The sequence below is a fragment of the Bactrocera latifrons genome, unplaced genomic scaffold (assembly GCF_001853355.1).
Source record: "Bactrocera latifrons isolate USDA-ARS-PBARC rearing strain unplaced genomic scaffold, ASM185335v1 scaffold_13, whole genome shotgun sequence".
Taxonomy (NCBI): Eukaryota; Metazoa; Arthropoda; class Insecta; order Diptera; family Tephritidae; genus Bactrocera; species Bactrocera latifrons.
Genome location: NW_017534741.1, coordinates 802,246 through 823,202, shown reverse-complemented (window position 1 = coordinate 823,202; position 20,957 = coordinate 802,246). Strand labels below are relative to the sequence as shown.

At 36.5% G+C, this 20,957-nt stretch overlaps 3 protein-coding genes across 3 annotated transcripts in view; 2 read left to right on the top strand and 1 right to left on the bottom strand.

Annotated features, from left to right (window-relative positions):
- Nucleotides 1–2,429: 2,429 nt before the first annotated feature.
- Nucleotides 2,430–3,217, bottom strand: LOC108979005 (putative ATP synthase subunit f, mitochondrial). Its single transcript, XM_018949555.1, has 3 exons — nt 3,115–3,217; nt 2,973–3,059; nt 2,430–2,852 (listed from the first exon to the last, which is right to left on the bottom strand). The coding sequence occupies exons 2-3, from the start codon at nt 3,049–3,051 to the stop codon at nt 2,608–2,610; spliced, it is 324 nt and encodes a 107-aa protein (XP_018805100.1). The 5' UTR covers nt 3,052–3,059; nt 3,115–3,217; the 3' UTR covers nt 2,430–2,607.
- Nucleotides 3,218–3,501: 284 nt separating this feature from the next.
- Nucleotides 3,502–5,678, top strand: LOC108979004. The gene is made up of 4 exons (XM_018949554.1): nt 3,502–3,959; nt 4,057–4,166; nt 4,235–4,721; nt 4,818–5,678. Exons 1-4 carry the CDS (start codon nt 3,702–3,704, stop codon nt 5,268–5,270), a joined length of 1,308 nt encoding a protein of 435 aa, XP_018805099.1. The 5' UTR covers nt 3,502–3,701; the 3' UTR covers nt 5,271–5,678.
- A 5,250-nt stretch (nt 5,679–10,928) lies between these two features.
- Nucleotides 10,929–20,957, top strand: part of LOC108979014 (tyrosine-protein kinase receptor torso) — a 124,357-nt gene continuing 114,328 nt past the window's right edge. The window contains exon 1 of the mRNA XM_018949576.1: nt 10,929–11,274. The gene's annotated coding sequence lies outside the window, so the exon portion shown is untranslated. The remainder of the gene's footprint in view (nt 11,275–20,957) is intronic.

The window sequence follows — 20,957 nt, the reverse complement described above, 5'->3', positions numbered from 1 at the left end:
AACGACTTTGCATTGGTGAGGATTGATGGTAGAATGGTTTAAGTTTACCACAACCTTTTCTTCTACAATTCCCACATTCTATGCACCGGAGTCGACCCGGATTTTATCCAGCTAAGGGCTGTTATTTGGGTGATCTAACCCGGTTTAGATCGCGAAGTTTTAGTTTAAGTTTGTCGACCCTGGAGCAACTCCTTGCAGCAGCGTTGTTCCATATCCTCCTGACTCGTGCTGGCATTGAGTTCAACCTGGGCTCGGGATAATTTTTCTGCTGCGTATGTGCAAAAAGGCTCCATCTAAACTCCACCTCGGTCAGGTGTAATACATGTAATGGATGGAACCATCTTTAGACCTGCTCAGACCTTAAGACACACAGGAAGTGGACCATAAGTTACGTGGCCTTGTGTTGCTAATGCTCTACTGTGCCCTTGTCCTCTATTGTACAACCTGCACCTAGTTCGCGTACTGCGCATCCCCTGCACCCGAGTGGCCAGCAGAGAACCTTCACGGCCCATAGGAGCTTCAACAAGCAACATGAATCCCATTCTGATCTGACAATCACTCATAGACACCCGCCACAAACCCGCGTCTTGCAATTTAACTGCAACCGACTACAGATCAAGGTCGAGGAGATAGTTACATTGTGTCCTCTCCCCGCTACTGTTTAACTTCTAAATCTCGAAACTCCCACAGCCACCAGAAGGAGTTTCCATAACCGTAATGATTGCACGATATTGACATCGGGCATGTGTTCAAAGGTAAACAGATAACCTTTCTTATTTCTTCACTGCACAGAACCTAACACTTTCTCCCACCAAATTCACAGCGACCATATTTACGAACTGGACGAAGGAGTATAGACTTGAACTTAATATCGAAGGCGATGACGTCAATTACTGTCGGTAATCCTGATCAGATTTAGGTGTAACATTTGATTTTCTGTGCTCCATCACTGCCCATACGACCATTATCGCCAAGGCACAGAACAAAATCCTCAAGTCGCTAGCCGGCAGTACATGGGGAAAGGACCAAGAAACGTTGTTGAAAACTTATAAGGCAATCGGCCGGCCGCTCCTCAATTACGCCGCACCAATATGGTCGAATGGATGCAGTGGTACGCAGGTGAGAAAACTTCAGAACTGCCAGAATACTGTACTCCGGACCACGACAGAATGCCTCTAGGAATGACTAGGAACATCAAGAGATCTTCCCTTAACTACGGCGACGACATTGAACAGTACGCCGAGTAGAGCTCGAGTTGCCGCGAGTGACCCTAGCGCAACTTCATTCTGCATACTGTAGCAGGTTAAACTCCTTCTTGTCCAGAGTAGACCCCGACATATCCAATATGGTCATTCATTCATTCACAACCTAGATAACCCTTACCATCCTAACCGGGACGTCGGTCAATATGTGCTATAAATAACTGAAATTAAGGGATAATCCTTCTCATATAATGGTGTGCATATACTTATGTCAAAAATAGGTTCAATCGGATGAATGCTTTCCTTAGTTCCCATATACTTATTATAAAAATTTTCGATTTACGTGGTGACTTTGTGAGTTATCCCAATGAAAATAGGAGAGCGACTTTTATGCATAACGGCGTATTTTTGTGATTAAAATAGATAAATTTGAGCGAAAAGTTGTCCTATCCCCTATTTAACTAATATCGGGATTTTCGAACATCCGGTTGACTTTACTTTATATGATTTCCTTGGCTTTGATTCTTGTAATTTTTTGGAGTACAGAATGTTCGGTTGCACACGAACTTAGCGCTCCTTACTTGTTAAAATTATACATGAACGAGAGAATTCAAAGGATTAGTTAACTTAGATGTAGTGTATTTTAAGCAGTTAATTCTATTAGGTTTGCATTTGTCCCTATGATGACCACAAGATTTCAATTGCTAACTAAATTTTAATACTTCAAATAATGGATTGGACGTTCGTTTGTGCAAATCTACCTTTTGCACGAATTTGAATTCACCTCCAACAAATTCTGGATTGATCGCATACTTACAGGACGATTCTGTGAAAGTCTCACCAACGTTTCTCGTTTTTGAGTTATTGATCTGAAATTTACACATTTCCTGATTTCCCAAAGATTCTGCTCATTTGCGGAACTTGTAATATCGGACCATCATAGCATATAGCTGTAGTTTGTGTAGCAGCTATATGCTATGATCGATCAAGTTCTTGTCATCACAAAATTTGGCACAGATTATTGTCTAAGCTGCCGTACAAACTGACAGACCACAGTCAAGAACAGCGTCCTTTTTTAAATATGTTATCCTATAAAAATGCATTCGAGAATGGTATTTCAGTTTCGACGGCCGAACCTAACATAGTTTCTTGTAAAACTGCTTCAAAGAAATAATCAAACATTTTCAATTGCTACTATACCACACAAGTATAAAAGTCATTTACAAATAATTATAATTGTTTCAATTGGAAATTGATTTATTTTCTATTCCACACTTCGATTGTTCGCAAATACGGAACACGAAAGTTATACAAGTTTATTTTTATTTTTTCATAACTTCACACATTTTCACAGTGCACGAGCCATAACTCTGCGGCATCGGTATTTTTATATCAATCTAATTGCTTAATGATATTTGTAATTTCTGTGGTGCCTCATTTTACCGTAATTGATTACATAGAAGAAGGTCATAGCAGCAAGGGTAACCTGGAAAAATGGTGCAACACCTGCACGTTTTGGCTGCACGTATTTGTGCTGCCAGCGCCACCAGGCACGGCTAACGGCACCAGCAATAGCTTGGGGTGACTTGTTGCGGCGACTCAACCAAGCGCCAATCTCACCAACTTTGATTTGACCGAACGGCACATCAGCTGTAAAGAAAAACATTTTTTAATAATATGTGTACACATTTCTTGGAAGAACTAAATCTGCTTTTGGAAACGTCATTACGTAATGGTACCCGTCACATTTTCTATATAAATTTTACAAACCTTTGCCATAGAAACGTGCTGGATCGTATGGTCCATGGACCTTTGGGTTATACTCAGCTGGATAGTCACCAAATGCCATTTTTACTCCTAAAATTATTTGATTATAAAACGAAATTCAGTGAGCACTAAATTAAAAACTTACTTCTTCGACAGACTGCAAATATGACAACTTTGACAATTAGTGATATAATCGATGTAAGTGCGTTTCAGAATTCGTTACTAATATCGATTACTTATATCCCTTGCTGAATAAAAAATTATCTCAGTGTAGTCGAGACAATGAGTAGTATTACATTCTTCTGTATTTTTATTATTATTTAATTAACAAAATTGAATATTTGGACAAGCATAGTAAGCAAACTAAATTTTCCTTTTATTTATGGAGATGCATTTAGGAAAGAATAGTCTTTACTGGATATAATAATATAGTTTTAATTTATAATTTCTGATTTTGACGTAGCGTGGATACGATGTTGCTTAATTGAAATAGGGTACTTTTTACCAAGTACTTGAAGTGCTGCCAAACTTTGATCAATTTGTTGCACTTACACACATAATTCCAATTGGACATTTTAATTTGTTCTTGGTATTTATGAGTATAAACAAAACATCTAACAAGAAAATTTTGTGTGAAAAATTAGAAAAATAGTAACTAAGTTTGTGTAAATATATTTCAATAAGATAGAAGAAAATCTGGAGCTGCTACGAAAGAAGCGAAACCGTGGCAAAATGAAGTTAGAAGCGGTGAACGGGAACCTAGTATCGCTGACAGTGAAGGTACCGCCAGCTGCTGAACCCGATATTCCAATGGGCTCGGAGGAGGCGGTTGAAGAAACACACCCACAACCTACATTAGCTTCCCAAGAGCAACAAAAACGTACGAGAGAAGATGGTTGCGGAGAAGAAGTTGAAAAATCAGTAGGTGGTGCCGGCAAGAAAAAGGGCACCAGAAAAAAGCGGTCAACTAATTGGGAGGAGGCTGAACGGGTGAGTACTACACATAAAAGACCTAATGTCTCAATAAAAAGTTATAAATGCAGTAAATAATGAATATATTAATTGATGCCTGTTGCTTTTCTTGCAGTGTCTCTTGGTCGAAGTTATAAAACCAAAAGTAGAATATGTTGAAAATCGTAATGTTGACTCCAAAAGCATAAAGTCGAAACGCCTTGCCTGGATGCATATCACTAAACAGTATATTGCAGCAATATAATGAAATAATATTTTTTAATATTATGTATATATGTATGTATACATTTCAGATTCAACGTACTAAATTTCCGACATCGCTCTCTGGAACAAATTCAGGTTCAATGGCGAAGTATGAAAAACACAGCAAAACGGGAATACCAGCAAAAGACTCCAAATGCTGGGACATTGGAGGGCTTGTCCATGGTAGAGTTCATGGAAGAAATGCAAAAGGATCCAAGCAATTCACGCCCTCACGGACGGAGCAACGGCATTATAATCAAGAAAGAGTTACTAAGTATCGACGATGAAGATACGCCTCTAGCGGCCCTACCCACAACGACAACCACTAGTGATGATACCCTGCAAGCATCGACGCTTGCATTGCCTTCCCCACCACAATCCGCTGAATCGCAGCCAGAAGTTACATTGAAGGAGCAGCCGCAACAGAACACAGCCAATCGCCAAAGAAAAAAGCCAATACAAAAGAAAAAGTTGCAAAACAATGACAATGCTAGCGCCGACGGTGGCAGCAAAGTGAAAAAACTGCAGCGTTTAAATGTATGTGATTAATTTTGTAATTGCGTTTGATTTTGATTTCAAATGTGTAAGCTAATTAATTTTTATTTATTTTTTTCATTATTCTAATGCTCATAGACCACACAAAACGACGCTGAACTACTCGCCAACAGCGAAAGTGATGCTCAAACTTCCAGGGCGCTTTTGAGTGCAGACGACATAATCTATAAAATTCTTCCAACCGATGAAAAATATAAGAAACAAATTTTCGACCTGATAAAACGTTCGCACCTGGCCGAAATCGAGCATGCACGCATTGAACATGAGCAAAGGCTAAGTTTCGAAACAATACATCAGGAACTGAAACTAAGTTATTATCGTAAAAATGAAGAGTTGAAGCTATGTCAAATGCGCGAAGAGCACAATGCACGAATGCGTCAAAACGAACAAGAACACAAAGCTCGTATGCGTGCGTATGTGTTGAGTTCGCGTAATACGCCTCCAAAATGTACAAAAAATAAAGTTGGTTGCGAAGTATATGATAAAGTCGATGATAATTCGAATGCATCCAAACCTACATCTGAAGATTGAATATATATTAAGAGGGCTAAGTGAAAACAGTATTTTAAAGATTAGCAAAATAATGTTATATTGTAGAAAATTCAAATATTTTACTCCTGCAACACAGATTTCAGACGCTGCCATGCAATTTACTATTATTGTTCTAATTTTTACTAATGATTTTTTGTTTTACTGTCGAATATCCATTTTATGAAATAACTGGTATACACGTGCAAAATGGTTGTGTAATTGAAAATAGAAGGTGCATGTATTTGACCATTGAAATTGTCGAACAAAAAAAAAAATACTCAACTATTTTATGATTGATCATGTGCTATTATAAGTTGATTTTTGCGTTAAGTTAACTTTAGTTTATGTTTACTTTTGTGCTTATTACGATGAACAATACCCTACAGCATTTCCACAACACGTCGGCTTGTTATAGTATTCGCTGATAGCATCCCTGAATTAATTTGTCCGTTTTGGTTAAGTAGAAGCAACTGTCTTGAGAACATCTGGTCTACGCAACCGCTTGCAGCTGGATTTATTATCGATCAAGGCCTACGCCAGTAGTGAAATTCTTTCCGACAACTATTTGGAGTTTCACAACAAAAACAATTATAAACATAAGCCTTTATTTTGGACATATATTATTATTTGTAATTACAGTTAGTTGTAACTTTTCTTCTTCTTTTTTGTGCAATAGCCGTCAGCTACATTGAATCTAATGTTTATTACATTTTATACCGATATTTAGACGCATGAAATTTTACACAATATTTAGTAAAATTAGGCATAATGAGTTTCTCAATAACAACAACACTTGCAAATTAAATTTAATAATTAATATTACTGATAACAATAATATAAAAAAATCAAATAAAAAATCTTACTTAAGCGCTATGAGATACAATGCTTAAATATATTTTTGACCGACTAGATGCAACAACAGTGCCATCTCATGTGAATTCAATGAAGTCTACACAAATGAAATGTATTTTAAGAATTCTACGAATAGCTACTAAGGCGCTTAATTACTTGATGAAAGACTTTCCAATTTCAACTATTTTTAGTTGCAGTCAATGTATGTATGTAAACAACAATGATATGTATTTTTAGCTTATGTTTACATATGTGTATGTGTATAAAGCAATAATTGTCGCCGGATATTAAGTTAGTTAGAAAAGGGTCTGGACAAAAACATAGAATTGTGTGCATTTGTGATTAGAACGAATGAAGGCACGAGTGATGAAAAAAAGAAAAAATGAGGAAGAAGACGCAAACAGAAGTGACAATTGCTCTAGACAAACCAAAGCTATTTTTTTACAGTAACCAGGATTGCGTGCCGACAGTATCATGGCATTCTATTATACCGTAATATGCAGAAGGTAACGTCAAAGACTCTATGAAGTATATGTTATGTAAAAATGATCGACGCGCTGAGTTGATTTAGTCAGGTCGCCCTGTAAATACCCGATCTAGTCTTAATTTTTGAGATATCAATCTGAAATTTTTCATGCATCATTCTCAAGAAGAGCCAACTGCTGCACAAACTGAACGACCAAAAGCAAATAAAGATTTTCATACTTCTTTTCATTTATTAAGTAACCTTAATTCGACTTGAGGGTTTTATGTATCAAACAGCGAGTCTACGGAAAATAATTTTCCACTGAATGCCGACCGTTTTCGGGTTAGTTATGAAGGTTGATGCTTTATGAGGTTCCCAACGTTTCGCATGTTTCTATTAGTGTTTGTATGTATAGTTACATACATATGTTCCATTGAAAGGTATTTTAGTTTTGGTGTAGTCAAAATTAAGGACTTTTCTTGTTCTGTATGCAAATCCACAACGATAACAGCCGCTGCAGCTAATATAGGCATATATGTACATACATATCTACTTGTATATAGGAGACAGGTACATACTACTGTACATATACAGTATATTCGAATCACAAAGCACAGCCTTATGCAATTAAATGAAGGAGATGCACAATATCATACATATGTATGTATGTATGTATATGCGTGCCGAGGCAAGTTGATTCTACGCACATGTGTACTGCATATTGCCATATGTACATACTGTATGGATGTCGGTGAGTATTACAGGAAAGGTAAATGCGCACGTTGTTATGTCCCACTGATAAGCGTGCAATTGCTATGAAAAATAATATCAAAACAAAATATGAAAATGCATATACATGTGTATATGTACATATGTATGTATATAACCGCAGACAATTTGCACAATATCCTTGCAGTCACAGGATACATACTTACCTACATATAAAGTTTGTTTACATTGCAGTGATGCGCACTGAATGGACCTTTGTTGCTGCGGTCGAAATTGAAAACACAAATGACATATTTACATATTTGCACAAATTTTCTATCTAAGTTGGGCTCAGCAGACGCGCATGCATACATATGCATGTATGTATATTAAACAAATGCATACACACCCACCGAACTAAAAGCACTGTTACTTTTTCTATGCGCTTTCATCTACATAACTATGCTTGTATGTATGTATGCCATTCTATTTACAAATTTTATATGGAAACCATCAGTCAACCGCATCTAGTGCGTCTGGCTGCATTCAGTTGAATCAGGTGGTGTTTATCTGTTGCGCTGTAGCTTTGTTGTTGTGTTGCTGCCGCTGTGTGCGCGTAGGTTAGTGGGTATTTGTAACGATGAGCCGTTATGGAAACGCGTCATGCTCCTGATTGCACTGCAATATGCCACACATTCGGTATTAAAATACTTATTGCATGGAGCTACATATACATATATATGTATGTATGTATGTGCGTACATATTACAGGTATGAATGAAAGGTCATTTTTTGTGTGGCATCATTGCGCAACATCAACATAACACTACACACATTCGAAGATACATACATACATATGTATGTACATGAGCAAGTGCAAATATGCGTGCATACTAGTATTTGGGTACATATGCATTTATGTATATACATGTGTGAATTGGACAGTGAGTGCGTGCACAGCAGTCAATGCGCGTATGTGCTTTGCACTTTTTTTTACCTCGATTGTAGCTATTGCGTATTGTTCTAGGCTATTAATACTGCATGGCATTGGCTCATATTGTAATATCAAGTGCTGGCTAATATAATTCTGCATAAGTGTGTGCATGAATATAAAAGCTCTCGGCGAAATTTGCCTTTTCCGCATTTGGTTAAAAAATAGCGTTTATTAATAATAACAGCAAATATTCGTCACGTGATCTAAACCTAACAAAGGGCGTTGATTTGCTGAAGAGCTTTATTCATTTAAAATCTGCTTCCAGTTGTTATAAACGCAAAATCGGATTCTACAAGCCCCAAATGACAGCATTGGAAAGTGTATTTTGTTGTCGTTGTAGCGAAAGAAACATTTCTCAAAAAATTTTTGTCGAATGATGGTTTACAGCTTACCTTGATATAAGCGCTTGAGGAAACCTGTGTGTTTTTGGAACTGGTATAATTGAAATGAGATAATAATTAATCGGTACTAAAAAGTTCATAATTCATAATAAACAAAATAAACAATTCTAAATTCCAGATAGTATAGTATTAAAGTTCTTACAATTCTGATCACATATGTACATATGTATGTGTATGTATTTCTATTCTGTGTGGTCGATCAAGGGAAAGAGCACAGGGTGAAAACAAAAAATTGTTTTGGTGAATAAATCAGATAAGAAATTCAATTTATGTATGCATATGCTCCTGTGATTCGATCTAAATAGTATGTTCGGGAATTAAAAAGTTAGCTTAACAGTAATCCATTCCTGATGATATTTTATAATATTAAACAGTTTATAAGCTATAGTGGTCCGATTTGAACAATTTCTTTGGAGATTGTGCCGTTTTATTAGCCAATAATCCATGTCAAATTTTGTGATGATACTTCGTCATCTACATAGCGACGAATGCTCTCGGTGCTGGAGTGTTTTCATCCAATCGGACGACATGATGTTGGGTCAAGGTAGCCGAAAATATTAACGGCTTCGAAGTTATGACTGTCAACACGGACTTGAGAGCCAAGTCGCTAGTGCTACGACTGATTGTTTGATGTCAGGAGATATTTCGTCTTGCATTCGTTCACTACCAGACCCATTTGCTTCACTTCCATATCCAGTCTGGCGTAAGCAGAAATGTTTATTTACGTACCGTGTTTATATTACGGTCCCAAATCCAGCGCACAACCCTTAGGAGGGTTGGTTCGCCTTCTCACTTTAGTTCGACTTCAAACGACAGTGGTTTGGCTACCCGGGGGATACTTGGTCTCACACCGGAAGTCGTGAGCTTATTGAGCCATATGTAAAGCAATCGATATCAATGTTAATGTCTGACCTATCTCTCTGTCGTATATTATCATAGAAGATAATGAAGAAGTTATGAAACAACCCTTAGTCAAGGATACATAAATATCTGTTGGATGAGATAATGAAGAAGTTATGAAACAACCCTTAGTCAAGGATACATACATATCTGTTGGATGCGTGGTGCTGGTCGGGAGAGTGATCGAGCTCTGGTCCTGTTAGTGCTCGTCTTCCATGTATGTATTTGTATCAGGGCGATCGCCGAAGCTTTATATGCGCCTAAAAATATGTGTAAAAAACAGCCGAAGGAAGAAAGAAGTGCCAGAGAAGCTATTAGCCGCTGTAACGGTAATAACAAGAATATTTTTATGCACAGACTTCAATTAGCTAACGAGATTCCAGAGAATAAGGCTCAGTTTTCGGATGATAAATAATCTTAAATTGAAGCATCAAATGCACATATATGGGAATACCATTTCTTATTTAGCTCTCATTTGCTAGTCCACACAACATTTCTAATGAATTTCACTTCGATAAATCATGTTTAATGTGTTCAACATTCGTGGTAAATATACATATACATTTGCATTAGCTATGTATATATATACATAGTATTTACCTTTTGGCATACTTATTAAAGTCACGTGTTGCTTGCTTCAGTTAATCCTTACAAGTAGCCCTTCTCAATTGGAAACCCGTGTTTATGTTGTTAAGATATTTCATTCAAAATACTCTTTAGGCGCCGAGCTTTCTTATCAGTGGCAAAGCTTTAGAGCACACAATGCCGGCCGGCACGCTCAGCAACGGAAATATTCGATGAGCACCAACAGTGGTGCCACAGTGGCGCAAATGATGTTAATAGCGTGCGGTTAAATTTATATGCAATTGTATGTATATGCAGTAGATATGTCAATAGTAAGTAAATATATATAGCCAAAAATGTAAACACTAATACTTCTTCACATAACCTAACTAAATTAAATTCAAAGCATGTTGAAACTGCTTATGCCACTGGGAGCGCTCAAATTGGTAATTTTTATTAGAAGAACGTTGTTGTTAGTGGATAAAATTTAGATATAGGCAAACCACTGCCGTATTTTTATGAAAGTAATTTCAAGCTTAAATTTAGAACTTGTTAATATTTTAAATATATGCCGTCTGGCTGCACTGTATACCACGCAAACGCATCACAAGCCATTTGTTTCCCAACAAACTCACACACACACACACACACACACACACACATACATCTACAGCATTGGGACTTTAGTTCTTCGCCGACTGCCGTCGAAATTGATAAAAACACCAGCGCACAGGCTGCGCCAAAACACATCGTGCTCGACCGTTAAGCGCAACAGTTGCGAGCAAATTGAAGTAGCACCTAAAAACAACAACTATTTTTAAGTGTTAAAAAAATATTTTAAAGTTTTAAAGTTCAAATTCGAAATTTGTTTACAATTGTGTGTAGCGTTGCTTTGAAATTAAAAAAATAAAATAAATTATTAGCTTTCGCAGCAGAAGTCAGTGGTTGCCAAATGTTTATTGTTGTTCATTGTTAAGTAGGCAGTGCTGTGCATTTAAAGTTATAGCCGTTACGCGCTAATTCAAAGTGCTTAATAAATGTGTTAATTACAAACAAAAACAAAAAAACAATCTGCAAATAATTTAGTGAGACATCATTTTCGAAAGCTTCGCATGACTAGTAAGTTGAAACAAATATTTCCATATGTCTGTATACTGCCATGAGTGATTTCCTCTAAATGTCACATTTAAACCGTTGCTACCATTGCTGCCGTTGTTGTTTACTGCTTGTGAATTCAATGCAAATCACATATGTATGTATGTATGTGCGTTTATAAATGCGAATGAATTTGAAATCAATTGCGAGTGCTGTAACCCCAGCGAGTTGGGTTTATAAAGTTGAAAAATTGATATGTATGTACGTTGTTGTTGTTGTTGTTGCTTGGCGGTTGGCGCTGCCGCCATTCGATTGAGTTCTTTTGCAACGGCCATTGGTGTGCAGTTATTGTTGCGCTCCATACGAATTTTATAAATAAATTTAGTGTTGGTGCTAGTGGTGAAGGAAATAGAAAATCATAAAAAAAAATTATAAAAATACAAATAATATGCAAATTGAAAATAAAATTAAAAAGTGTCGCTTAAGCGTATGTGTGCATATTTTTGTGAAAATTGAATTTGAAAAAATTTCAAATCGAAATAAATTCATTGCTGTTCGAAAGCGACAACCAGTGCCGCGACAACTCAATCCAAAAGCTATGCTTTTCAAATAGCTTTGTGATTGGAAGCGTGTGTTTAGTGTTTTCGGAAATTAAAATCAAGTAAAAATGGCAAATAATCGCGCTTTTTGAAATGTCAATATTTGGGAAATTTTCTCTCGAAATATCACATGAAAATATAAAGAAAAAGTGTCCTTGATGCCAGTGTAAGTTTGCTTTCCTTATTCGCCAAAAGAAATGCAGTCATTAAATGAACAAAAAGAAAATTATAGTCAAATCAAAATTAACAATTTAAAATTAAAAATTTTCACTTAAAAGTGTTCAAAACAAAAATTTTATAACATGTATAGTAACACACTTAAACTTAACAAAAAATTTTTTTATTACTTTTATTTTTATTTTTAATGATTTAATATAAAAATCTCATAACAATTAAATATTTTATTAAAACTTTTTTATTCCAAAAATATATATTTTATGATAATTTTGTGAAACTTTCAAACGAAAATCTTCAAAGCTCGGCTATACGATGTCATTTTCCACAGACCTTCCGCATTGACCATAGAACTACTTAGAGGTTCATAGGAAGTAACAAGAAAAAATATGTGTTTTCCCTAAGGCCATAAACTAAGTGTAGAAGCGAAGAGAAAATAAAACAAAACTGAAATTTGTATTTTTGGCCGACGTTTTTAGAAAAAATGAAGATTTTGGTGAACATTTCTTGGCATTTTTAAATATTCAAAAAATCTTCCGTTCAAGACTATGATAAGCAGTTTTATGCTCCAGTTACAAGATCGGAAAAATATGTTTGGAAATTAAAGCGTTGCTCTAGCAGTCATCCATGCCAAATTTCCAGAATTTTTAAATAAAAAAGTTTTCCATACAAGGACTTGTGTTTGATCGCTTTTTTAAGGTATTAAGAATAATAATTCGCTCACTTGTATAATAATCCGTACTATATCTCTTGAACGTACTTCGTGAAATAAAAAAAGTTTTCCATACGAGGCCATAATACGAGTATAGACCATTCGGTTTGTATGACAGCCATATGATATAATTGTCCAATATCGGCGGTTCTGAAATTTTTAAAAACTGAGGGACTAATTCTCTAACAAATTCTTTTTTTCCCAAAAGATTCTATATTGTTTGGAACTAGAATTGGAATAATTACACAGAAAGTTTTCATATGGACCGGGACGAAAAGTCGGCAATTGGTATGTCACTTTTAGCAGAAATTCTATGCCAGCCTTTGTACTACCGGACTGTAGTATGAATAACTGTAAGCATTCTCATAGAATGTTATTTTGAAACCATTTTTTCATCTATCTTTTCGATAGAGACAAAACTCAGCGCATGCTTTCATCCAAAAGTGTACGAAATTGGTCCATTCCTTAACTTAAGCGCCAAATATGCGGATTACGGTCCACCCGGTTGACTCTGTATCGAACACATCGGTCATTATGGAAGATATGTATGTACATTTGTGCTTATAGTTTGATTTGATCAATGTATAAGATATCTAAATAATCTTAATAGTTTCAAATCAACTGAAGAGACATATATGAAACTGCTGGTTGGTCGATTTGGAACATATAGAGGTTCTTCACGCTCTAGATACTTTTTAAAATTTTTACCGATGTTTTGACCTCATTTTAGTGATCCTGGTCAGGTCTGAGGTATATCGACTTTTGTTGAGCAGAATTATAATATAAAATAGTAATTAGGGATTTATAATGGGAAATATATGGAGAATTTAAATTACAATTTCCTTTGACTCTTTTGTCACAATGAAATTGCGCTGTATTCTTGAGCTGATTTGGAGAGGCCAACGATTTAGCTTTACGATGGCCTTCACCACAACGTAACTTTTATAAAAAATAGTTCACTTATGCGCGCCTGGTTATACAACTCTTCATTAAATTTGTTTTCAATTAAATGAGTTTTTTATTGCTCCACGCTTAGCTGGTGTTCTACTCCAATCATGTTAATCAAGGCTAATTTATTATCACGTGGATGCGAACAACAAATATTATAGTATATGTAAGTATAGGCAAATGTACTCTAGTGATTTTACACCGAAAAATGCTTCATGATTCAATTAGATTACGCGTTTAATTAATTTCTGATTCCGTCATTAGTGCGAATACTGTGACGTAAGGTCGGCAGGCACAAGCCAATGTACGCACGGCGTCTGCTGCAATGGTAAAGTATAGCGAGCGCCGACAAAACCACCTAGAGTGATTCGTTAAGCGGCCGCTATCAGCAGATTCCATTGCATAAGCGATAAGAGGACAAAAATATTTAATAAGCACATTTTGGATTAAGCAGTGGGCACAGAATAAATATTGTTATATAATTGCAAGTGGAAAAAGCGAAAAAATTAACAATTTGCCTTGACAATTGCGTCTTGACCTAGTACATTTAGTTGAATAATCAGTAATTATTTTTTTGTAGACGTAAGTATGAATATGTTTTTATTAATGCGTTTGAAACGCGGATAATATCTGTTATTGATATTACTATACACTTCTCAATTGGTTTCCTACAGATCAGGCATCACAGAATACTTACTACATACGTTCTTATATATGTATATGAGATAATTGAATTAATATATTTGTTCTTCAACTCCCTGAACTAATTACTTTTCCGAAGAGTATTAAACATTTGATATGGTTTCTCAAATAGGAAAGTAGCGAATTGAACACACAACTAGTATAAATAAAATATTTTATTATAATAAGATAGTGAAAGTTGCTGTTGCTGTTGCAAAATACTTACATTCTGCACTATATTGTGGGGGGATGCATCGAAAGCCGGAGTGCGGATCTTTTAATCCGCTAAAAATAAACAACTAACAACTCAAGTGGTTAGGTGGGTTTGAAAATGACCAAAAATCGATTTTTTGATTGCTTTATTAAGTTCTACAATACCTCTAAAATATAGTCCTAAATTTTAAAGTTGATCTGAGTAATAATTTCGGAGGTACAGCCCTGAGAAGTGCCCTGTCTTTAAACGCGTTTTTCTCGAAACTGTGTTTTTGAAGTCGGTGGATACGAATTCTCGAAAAGTTATCGACCGATTAATTCGTATTGTGTATACGTTTTTGAAATAATATTATCTAGTTATTGAACGAAGTATTTTTTCTTGTTTCATTACAACTTATTTTTCTGACCAAAAAATTCCGAAAATTTTACCAAAATGAGATTTTTTGTTCAAAGTCCGAGAAAAGAAGGACAGTTTTAATATTTTTTTATTTCCTACGTTCAAAAACGAGATTTAGATATGTACTAACAGAATATGCTTAGTTTTTTAATTTTATATGAATAATAAGTTATGCTGTCCACGGCGAGAGCACTTTTTTGAGAGACACCCAGGGAAATGCGGTCTCAACGGCGGAATTTTCAACATTTTAGTATCGAAATTTCAGGAGATATTGTTCTATATATTCGAGCAGTATCTCCTGAAATTTGATGATATAACATATTAGATTGTCAAAAAAGTCTTGCGGTATTTTGCTCAGAGCGCGTAGTTCTAGTTTTATTCGTCGCATCGGGTCATGCTATACCTTTTTGGAAAGCTCATTTCACGCGCTAATACGTGTTTGATTGATGTGTCGTTTCTTTTATGTCGTTCGAGAGTTATAGCGTCGCAAACATGGAGCAAAATAAAGAGAAAATACGGCATATTTTACAGTACTACTACGATAAAGGCAAAAATGCATCTCAAGCCGCCAATAAAATTCGTGCAGTTTATGGACCCGATACAGTTTCCATTTCCACCGCACAACGATACGTTTTCGTTCTGTTGTATAGGTGGTGGAAGATGCGCCACGCTCGGGAAGGCCTGTCGTCGAAAATTGCCATAAAATTGCTGAATTGGTCGAAAGAGACTGGCATAGTAGCAGCCGTAGCATCGGCCAAGAGCTGGACATGAGTCATAAAAAAAAAAAATTGTATGAACAATTGAAAATTCAATGAAAAAATACCGCAAGACTTTTTTGACAACCTCTTATTATATTTTTCAAATATATCATATCTAATATTTAAAAAAAAAATCGTAAAAATACCTTTCTTTTGTACCTCCGAAACCCACCTAACCCCTTAAAGACTCTTCCACGCGACCCACCGTCTTAATATTACCGTGGGAGGGACAGGACATTTAAGTCTCCTCTATTGTGCGGACTGACGGACCTCTAATCTGTTAAAAAAAAGTCTCAGTTTTATCAATATGAATGCTAACGCTTCGCTAACATCTTTCCATTTATCAGTCGAATGACACGTGGGGGCCGATAAATTATCGACCGTAAAACTACCACCTAGTGAGGTTTTCAGTTTTTCCCTTGTAGGTATTTGAAAAACGAGGGCAATAAAAATAATACATAAGCCGCAAGCCTTGACAGCTAGTGCTTCTTAGTCTGTAAGATAATAATTGTATTATTTGCCTGAATGTCAATGAGCGGCACACTGGCTAATACTTCAGCAGCGTCGGTTGATGTAGTCCGGAAAGCACTTATCACTCAAAACGCAGAAAGCCTATGCACTGCTGCTGCATTAAAATTACGGAACTTATTGCTTTCGTTATTAAGAAGCACACATCATTCTCGATAGATAGATATTATTAATGAGGTATTGCACCTGTCTCTTATACACATCTAGATGTGTATAAGAGACAGCCTATGCACTGCTGCTGCATTAAAATTACGGAACTTATTGCTTTCGTTATTAAGAAGCACACATCATTCTCGATAGATAGATATTATTAATGAGGTATTGCACCGCGCCCTAGGGTCTATTGTGAACTTTCCTATATCACATGTATTCACAAAGTTCCAGCAGACTGAATAGTTCCAGGAGCTTGCTAGGCGCTACTGAGGGGACGTGATCCATGTCAATGTATATGGAACCCAGGGCCATAAGCCTTCTTCTGCAAATTACTGTACAGTCCAGAATTAGATGTGCTGGTGTTTCCTGTTCCAAGTCGCAGAACCGGCAGTTAGCGCAGGAGACTATGCAAATTTTGGACAAGTGCTTCCTGAGCCTGCAGTACCCTGTGTGGAGTGCGACGAGGAGGCGGAATTTGTCACGGTGGAGGTTAATGCGTTCTTTGAACCTGGAGAGGTTGTACCCCCTAGAAGCAGCTTTGCATGGCGCATACCTGCTGCCTGCTGCTAGTACTGATCTCTTCCCGCCTTCTCCTCCGAGCGGAGAAGATCCTTAAGAGTGCGGGATCCCACCGCGATGCTTGGTTCTAGTCCCATCATCTTGGACGCTGCCACAGAGCGGGCTAGTTCGTCGGCCCTCTCAATTCCTTCTACCCCTTTATGCGCTGGCACCCATATTAGGTACAACCCTTTGCACAAAGATAGGCGGTTCAGCCTTTCTATGCATCCTCTACTAAAAGCGATTTGATCTCATATGATTCAGCAGTTCCCTCGCTTCCCTCTTCAACTCTCGGTATCTATCCCATCCTGTACGTTTTGTGGTCGATCGTAACGTTGCGAGGTGGGGAGCCTGTTTTCTCTCCGCTGCAATACGGCACTCCGAAAAACGGCATATTCGGAAAAACCAAGGCTCTCATAGGTGCGCTCCAAGTGCTCATAGAAGGCATATTTGGTCACATTGTCGTTCTCTTCCATCGGGTCGGGGGTGCCAATCAACCACCACTAATCCTACACCGAACTTTCACTCCTTCAGATGGCCACTGTAGTAAATGACACCTCAGTCCTTGTCCCGACAATCGCATTTCTTGATAGGCGGTGATATCAGCCTTCACAACATACAGCTGAGTAGTGTTTCAACTCTTAATATAAAATATATGTACATATGTACATATATTACAACGGTCATGTGCTACCATATTGAACCGAATGTCTTTTGTAAATAAAAATAAATACGAGTTCAAAAAATAAAACCAAATTAATTGATTTTAAAGGAGTTTTATTGACATACAACAATGCTTTCATTTTGACCAGACGTTTAAGATGTCATGTCAGTAAAAAACAGACATGGCGTATTCTTTGTGATGGGCCTATTATTCGCAATTACCGTGTCATTTTGGCGTCTTGTTCGTTTTCTGTGTTATTTGACCACTTTTTACTCTTTACTCAACAGTAGCTCAATATACCATAGAGTCTGGAAAATCAATGACTGATTTATTTTCAAATTTGGTAGGGAATGAAACTACGAAAGCAAGTGACCATATGTGTCATCTTTTTCTCGAAAGCACATAGAAAATAATTTGGCGAAAGTATTTTAGAAGTCTTCTCATTTCATATTGTTTTAAATTTTCTGCAAAAAATAATTTAAACAAGTAAGGAAGGGTTAAGTTCGGGTGTCACCGAACATTTTATACTCTCGCATGATAAAGTGATAATCGAGATTTCAGGCGTGGTTGTGAACCGATTTCACCCATATTTGGTACATTGGTTTTTGGTCCATAAGTGGGCGACGCCACGCCCATTTTCAATTTAAAAAAAAACCTGGATGCAGCTTCCTTCTGACATTTCTTCCGTAAAATTTAGTGTTTCTGACGTTTTATGTTAGTCGGTTAACGCACTTTCAGTGATTTTCAACATAACCTTTGTATGGGAGGTTTGCGTGGTTATTGTCCGACTTCTTCCATTTTTGAACTGTATATGGAAATGCCTAAAAGAAACTTCTCTATGCAGTTTGGTTGACATAGCTAAAGTAGTTTTCGAGATATGTACAAAAAAGTTAGTAGGGGCCGGGGCCACGCCTACTTTTCCAAAAAAATTACGTCCAAATATGCCCCTCCCTAGTGCGATCCTTTGTGCCAAATTTCATTTTAATATCTTTATTTACGGCTTAGTTATGACATTTTATAGGTTTTCGGTTTCCGCCATTTTGCGGGCGTGGCAGTGGTCCGATTTTGACCATCTTCGAACTTAACCTTSTTATGGAGCCAAGAAATACGTGTACCAAGTTTCATCATGATATCTCAATTTTTACTCAAGTTACAGCTTGGCGGGCGGACGGACGGACAGACAGACATCCGGATTTCAACTCTACTCGTCACCCTGATCACTTTGGTATATATAACCCTATATCTGACTCTTTTAGTTTTAGGACTTACAAACAACCGTTATGTGAACAAAACTATAATACTCTCTTTAGCAACTTTGTTGCGAGAATATAAAAATGTGCATTTTTCTTGGTCATTAGAATAGACGCACGTAAGCTTTCTAATTTTTTTATAAGAAAATATTTTTTTACTTAAATTTTAAGTTCATATTACTATTTGATTTATTAGAAATAAATAATTTCAGTAAAGAGTACTTTCTTTTTTGTTAGTAATAACTAATGTGGTCCTTCATAGAATGATACAGGGAATCTATGTAGCTCAAGGAAATTTCCCTCCAAGCAGGTTTACTAGCTGCAGTTAATGTTTCCTTATCGTTGTATTGCTTTCCTCCTTCGTATACCTTTCGTGTTAGCCAGCCGCAAACATTTTCAAATATGTTAAGATCTGGAGAATAGGGTTACCAGGTCATGAAAATAACGTTTTACCTCGAAAAAAACGACTTTACTACTCGTTCGTTATGAATGTGAGCATTGTCTTGTTGGAAAATCCAAGGAATTGGTCCAAAGAGCTCTCTTAAATGGAAATACAGACTCCAATAATGTTTTAAAGCGAGCGCCGTTCATCTTCTGATCGCCAAAATCAAGTCAATTATTCCATAAAACGTGATGGCACCCCACACTATGACTCCACCTTCTCGGCTGTGGTGGCGACCTAAAAATAACTCATCTTTCCGCAAATAGTGGTAATAGTATTGAAAACTATCAGTACCATCTAAATTAAAACGTTTTTCATCAGTAAAGTTTACAGAACGCCAATCGTTAAGTCGAGCACCAGATTGAAGAGTTCACGTCATGTATTCTTTCGCGATTCGAAGCCGTTTTTCTTTGCGTAGTTCATTCAGAGGGGGTGTTTTCTTGATTTTAAAACGCTCTAGGTGTTTTGCATTTCTGATTGAACGCTGCACAGTTGAACGGCTTGCTTTTACTCCGGCTAATTCCTTTATCTTAGCTGCAGACCTAGTCCAATTTGAAGCAATCCTAACAATTTTGCGTACTGCTTGTTCAGACAGGTTCTATCTATCAACGGTTCTAGAGGTGCGCTTTATTTGTTTGGCGATGTTCCGATTGGCCAATCCTTAGTCGTGAAAAAATTCTACGTCTTTTTCAATGACCAACCGAAAACGCACGTGATTGCCATAGACATTTCTGGAATCTTCGAATGTACAGTAATTTTTTCGTAAAACAACATGCTATGAACAAATATTTTTCGGACAAGATTCGAACTTTGATAAGAAAAGCATTTTGGACAATAAGAACAAACATGATTATAAATTCAACAATTTATTAAAAAAAAAAGTGCGTCTAACCTAAGACCAGCCGTGCATAAACTTAGTGATATTATATCTGTCATCGTTCCTTTACTCTCAAACAAGCAAAAAATTAATAACTCTGTGTACTATTCCGTATGAGTATAAAAAATCCAGTTTGAAGCTCTATAAAATTTCCGAAACCTGCCTTTAAAGTGCTCTTACCCTTCCGATTTAATTTGTCGCATTTCCTGTTAAACATCTCGCGGATTCCTTTAACTAAAATAAAAAATAAATTTTCCGTAAACTTTGAATTGGCTATTTTTTTGTCACTAAAATTAATATAAGCAAAAAGTATGTATTAAATTCTTCTATTCTGAAAACATTGTACGTTTTCTTCTCTTGTATTTGTGATGTGTTTATAATGTTTGCCACGGTTGGGAATCATGTTGAATTTGAACGCGGAAAAAAAACTATTCCAACCAATATTCTCTTGCCAATAAATTTCCATGTAAAGCAATGAAAAAGTTATCAAGTTATATTCGCAGAAAGAGAATGCATGAGAGTCTCATTAAGTTGGTACAACTGCTCTCTTCAACGCTGCCAAGTTTTGCATTTTACACATTTTAGACTAGTTTTACCAGTGTGTATAGTTCATATGACATATTATTTTAAACATTAAATACCATTTTTATATTGGTTTTAAAAGCTTCATCACTTTCTATACCTCCCACTAGAGGATAGCGCCTCATTGTAAAAATTGCTTACAAAATTGTGTCTTTGCTGATAAGTTTGATA

Coding starts and splice junctions, on each gene's coding strand:
- LOC108979005 (XM_018949555.1), bottom strand. CDS start 3,051: ATGGCATTTGGTGACTATCCAGCTGAGTATAACCCAAAGGTCCATGGA. Junction 2,853..2,972: donor AGCACGTTTCTATGGCAAAG/GTTTGTAAAATT, acceptor TTTTCTTTACAG/CTGATGTGCCGTTCGGTCAA.
- LOC108979004 (XM_018949554.1), top strand. CDS start 3,702: ATGAAGTTAGAAGCGGTGAACGGGAACCTAGTATCGCTGACAGTGAAG. Junction 3,960..4,056: donor ATTGGGAGGAGGCTGAACGG/GTGAGTACTACA, acceptor CTTTTCTTGCAG/TGTCTCTTGGTCGAAGTTAT. Junction 4,722..4,817: donor AAAAACTGCAGCGTTTAAAT/GTATGTGATTAA, acceptor TAATGCTCATAG/ACCACACAAAACGACGCTGA.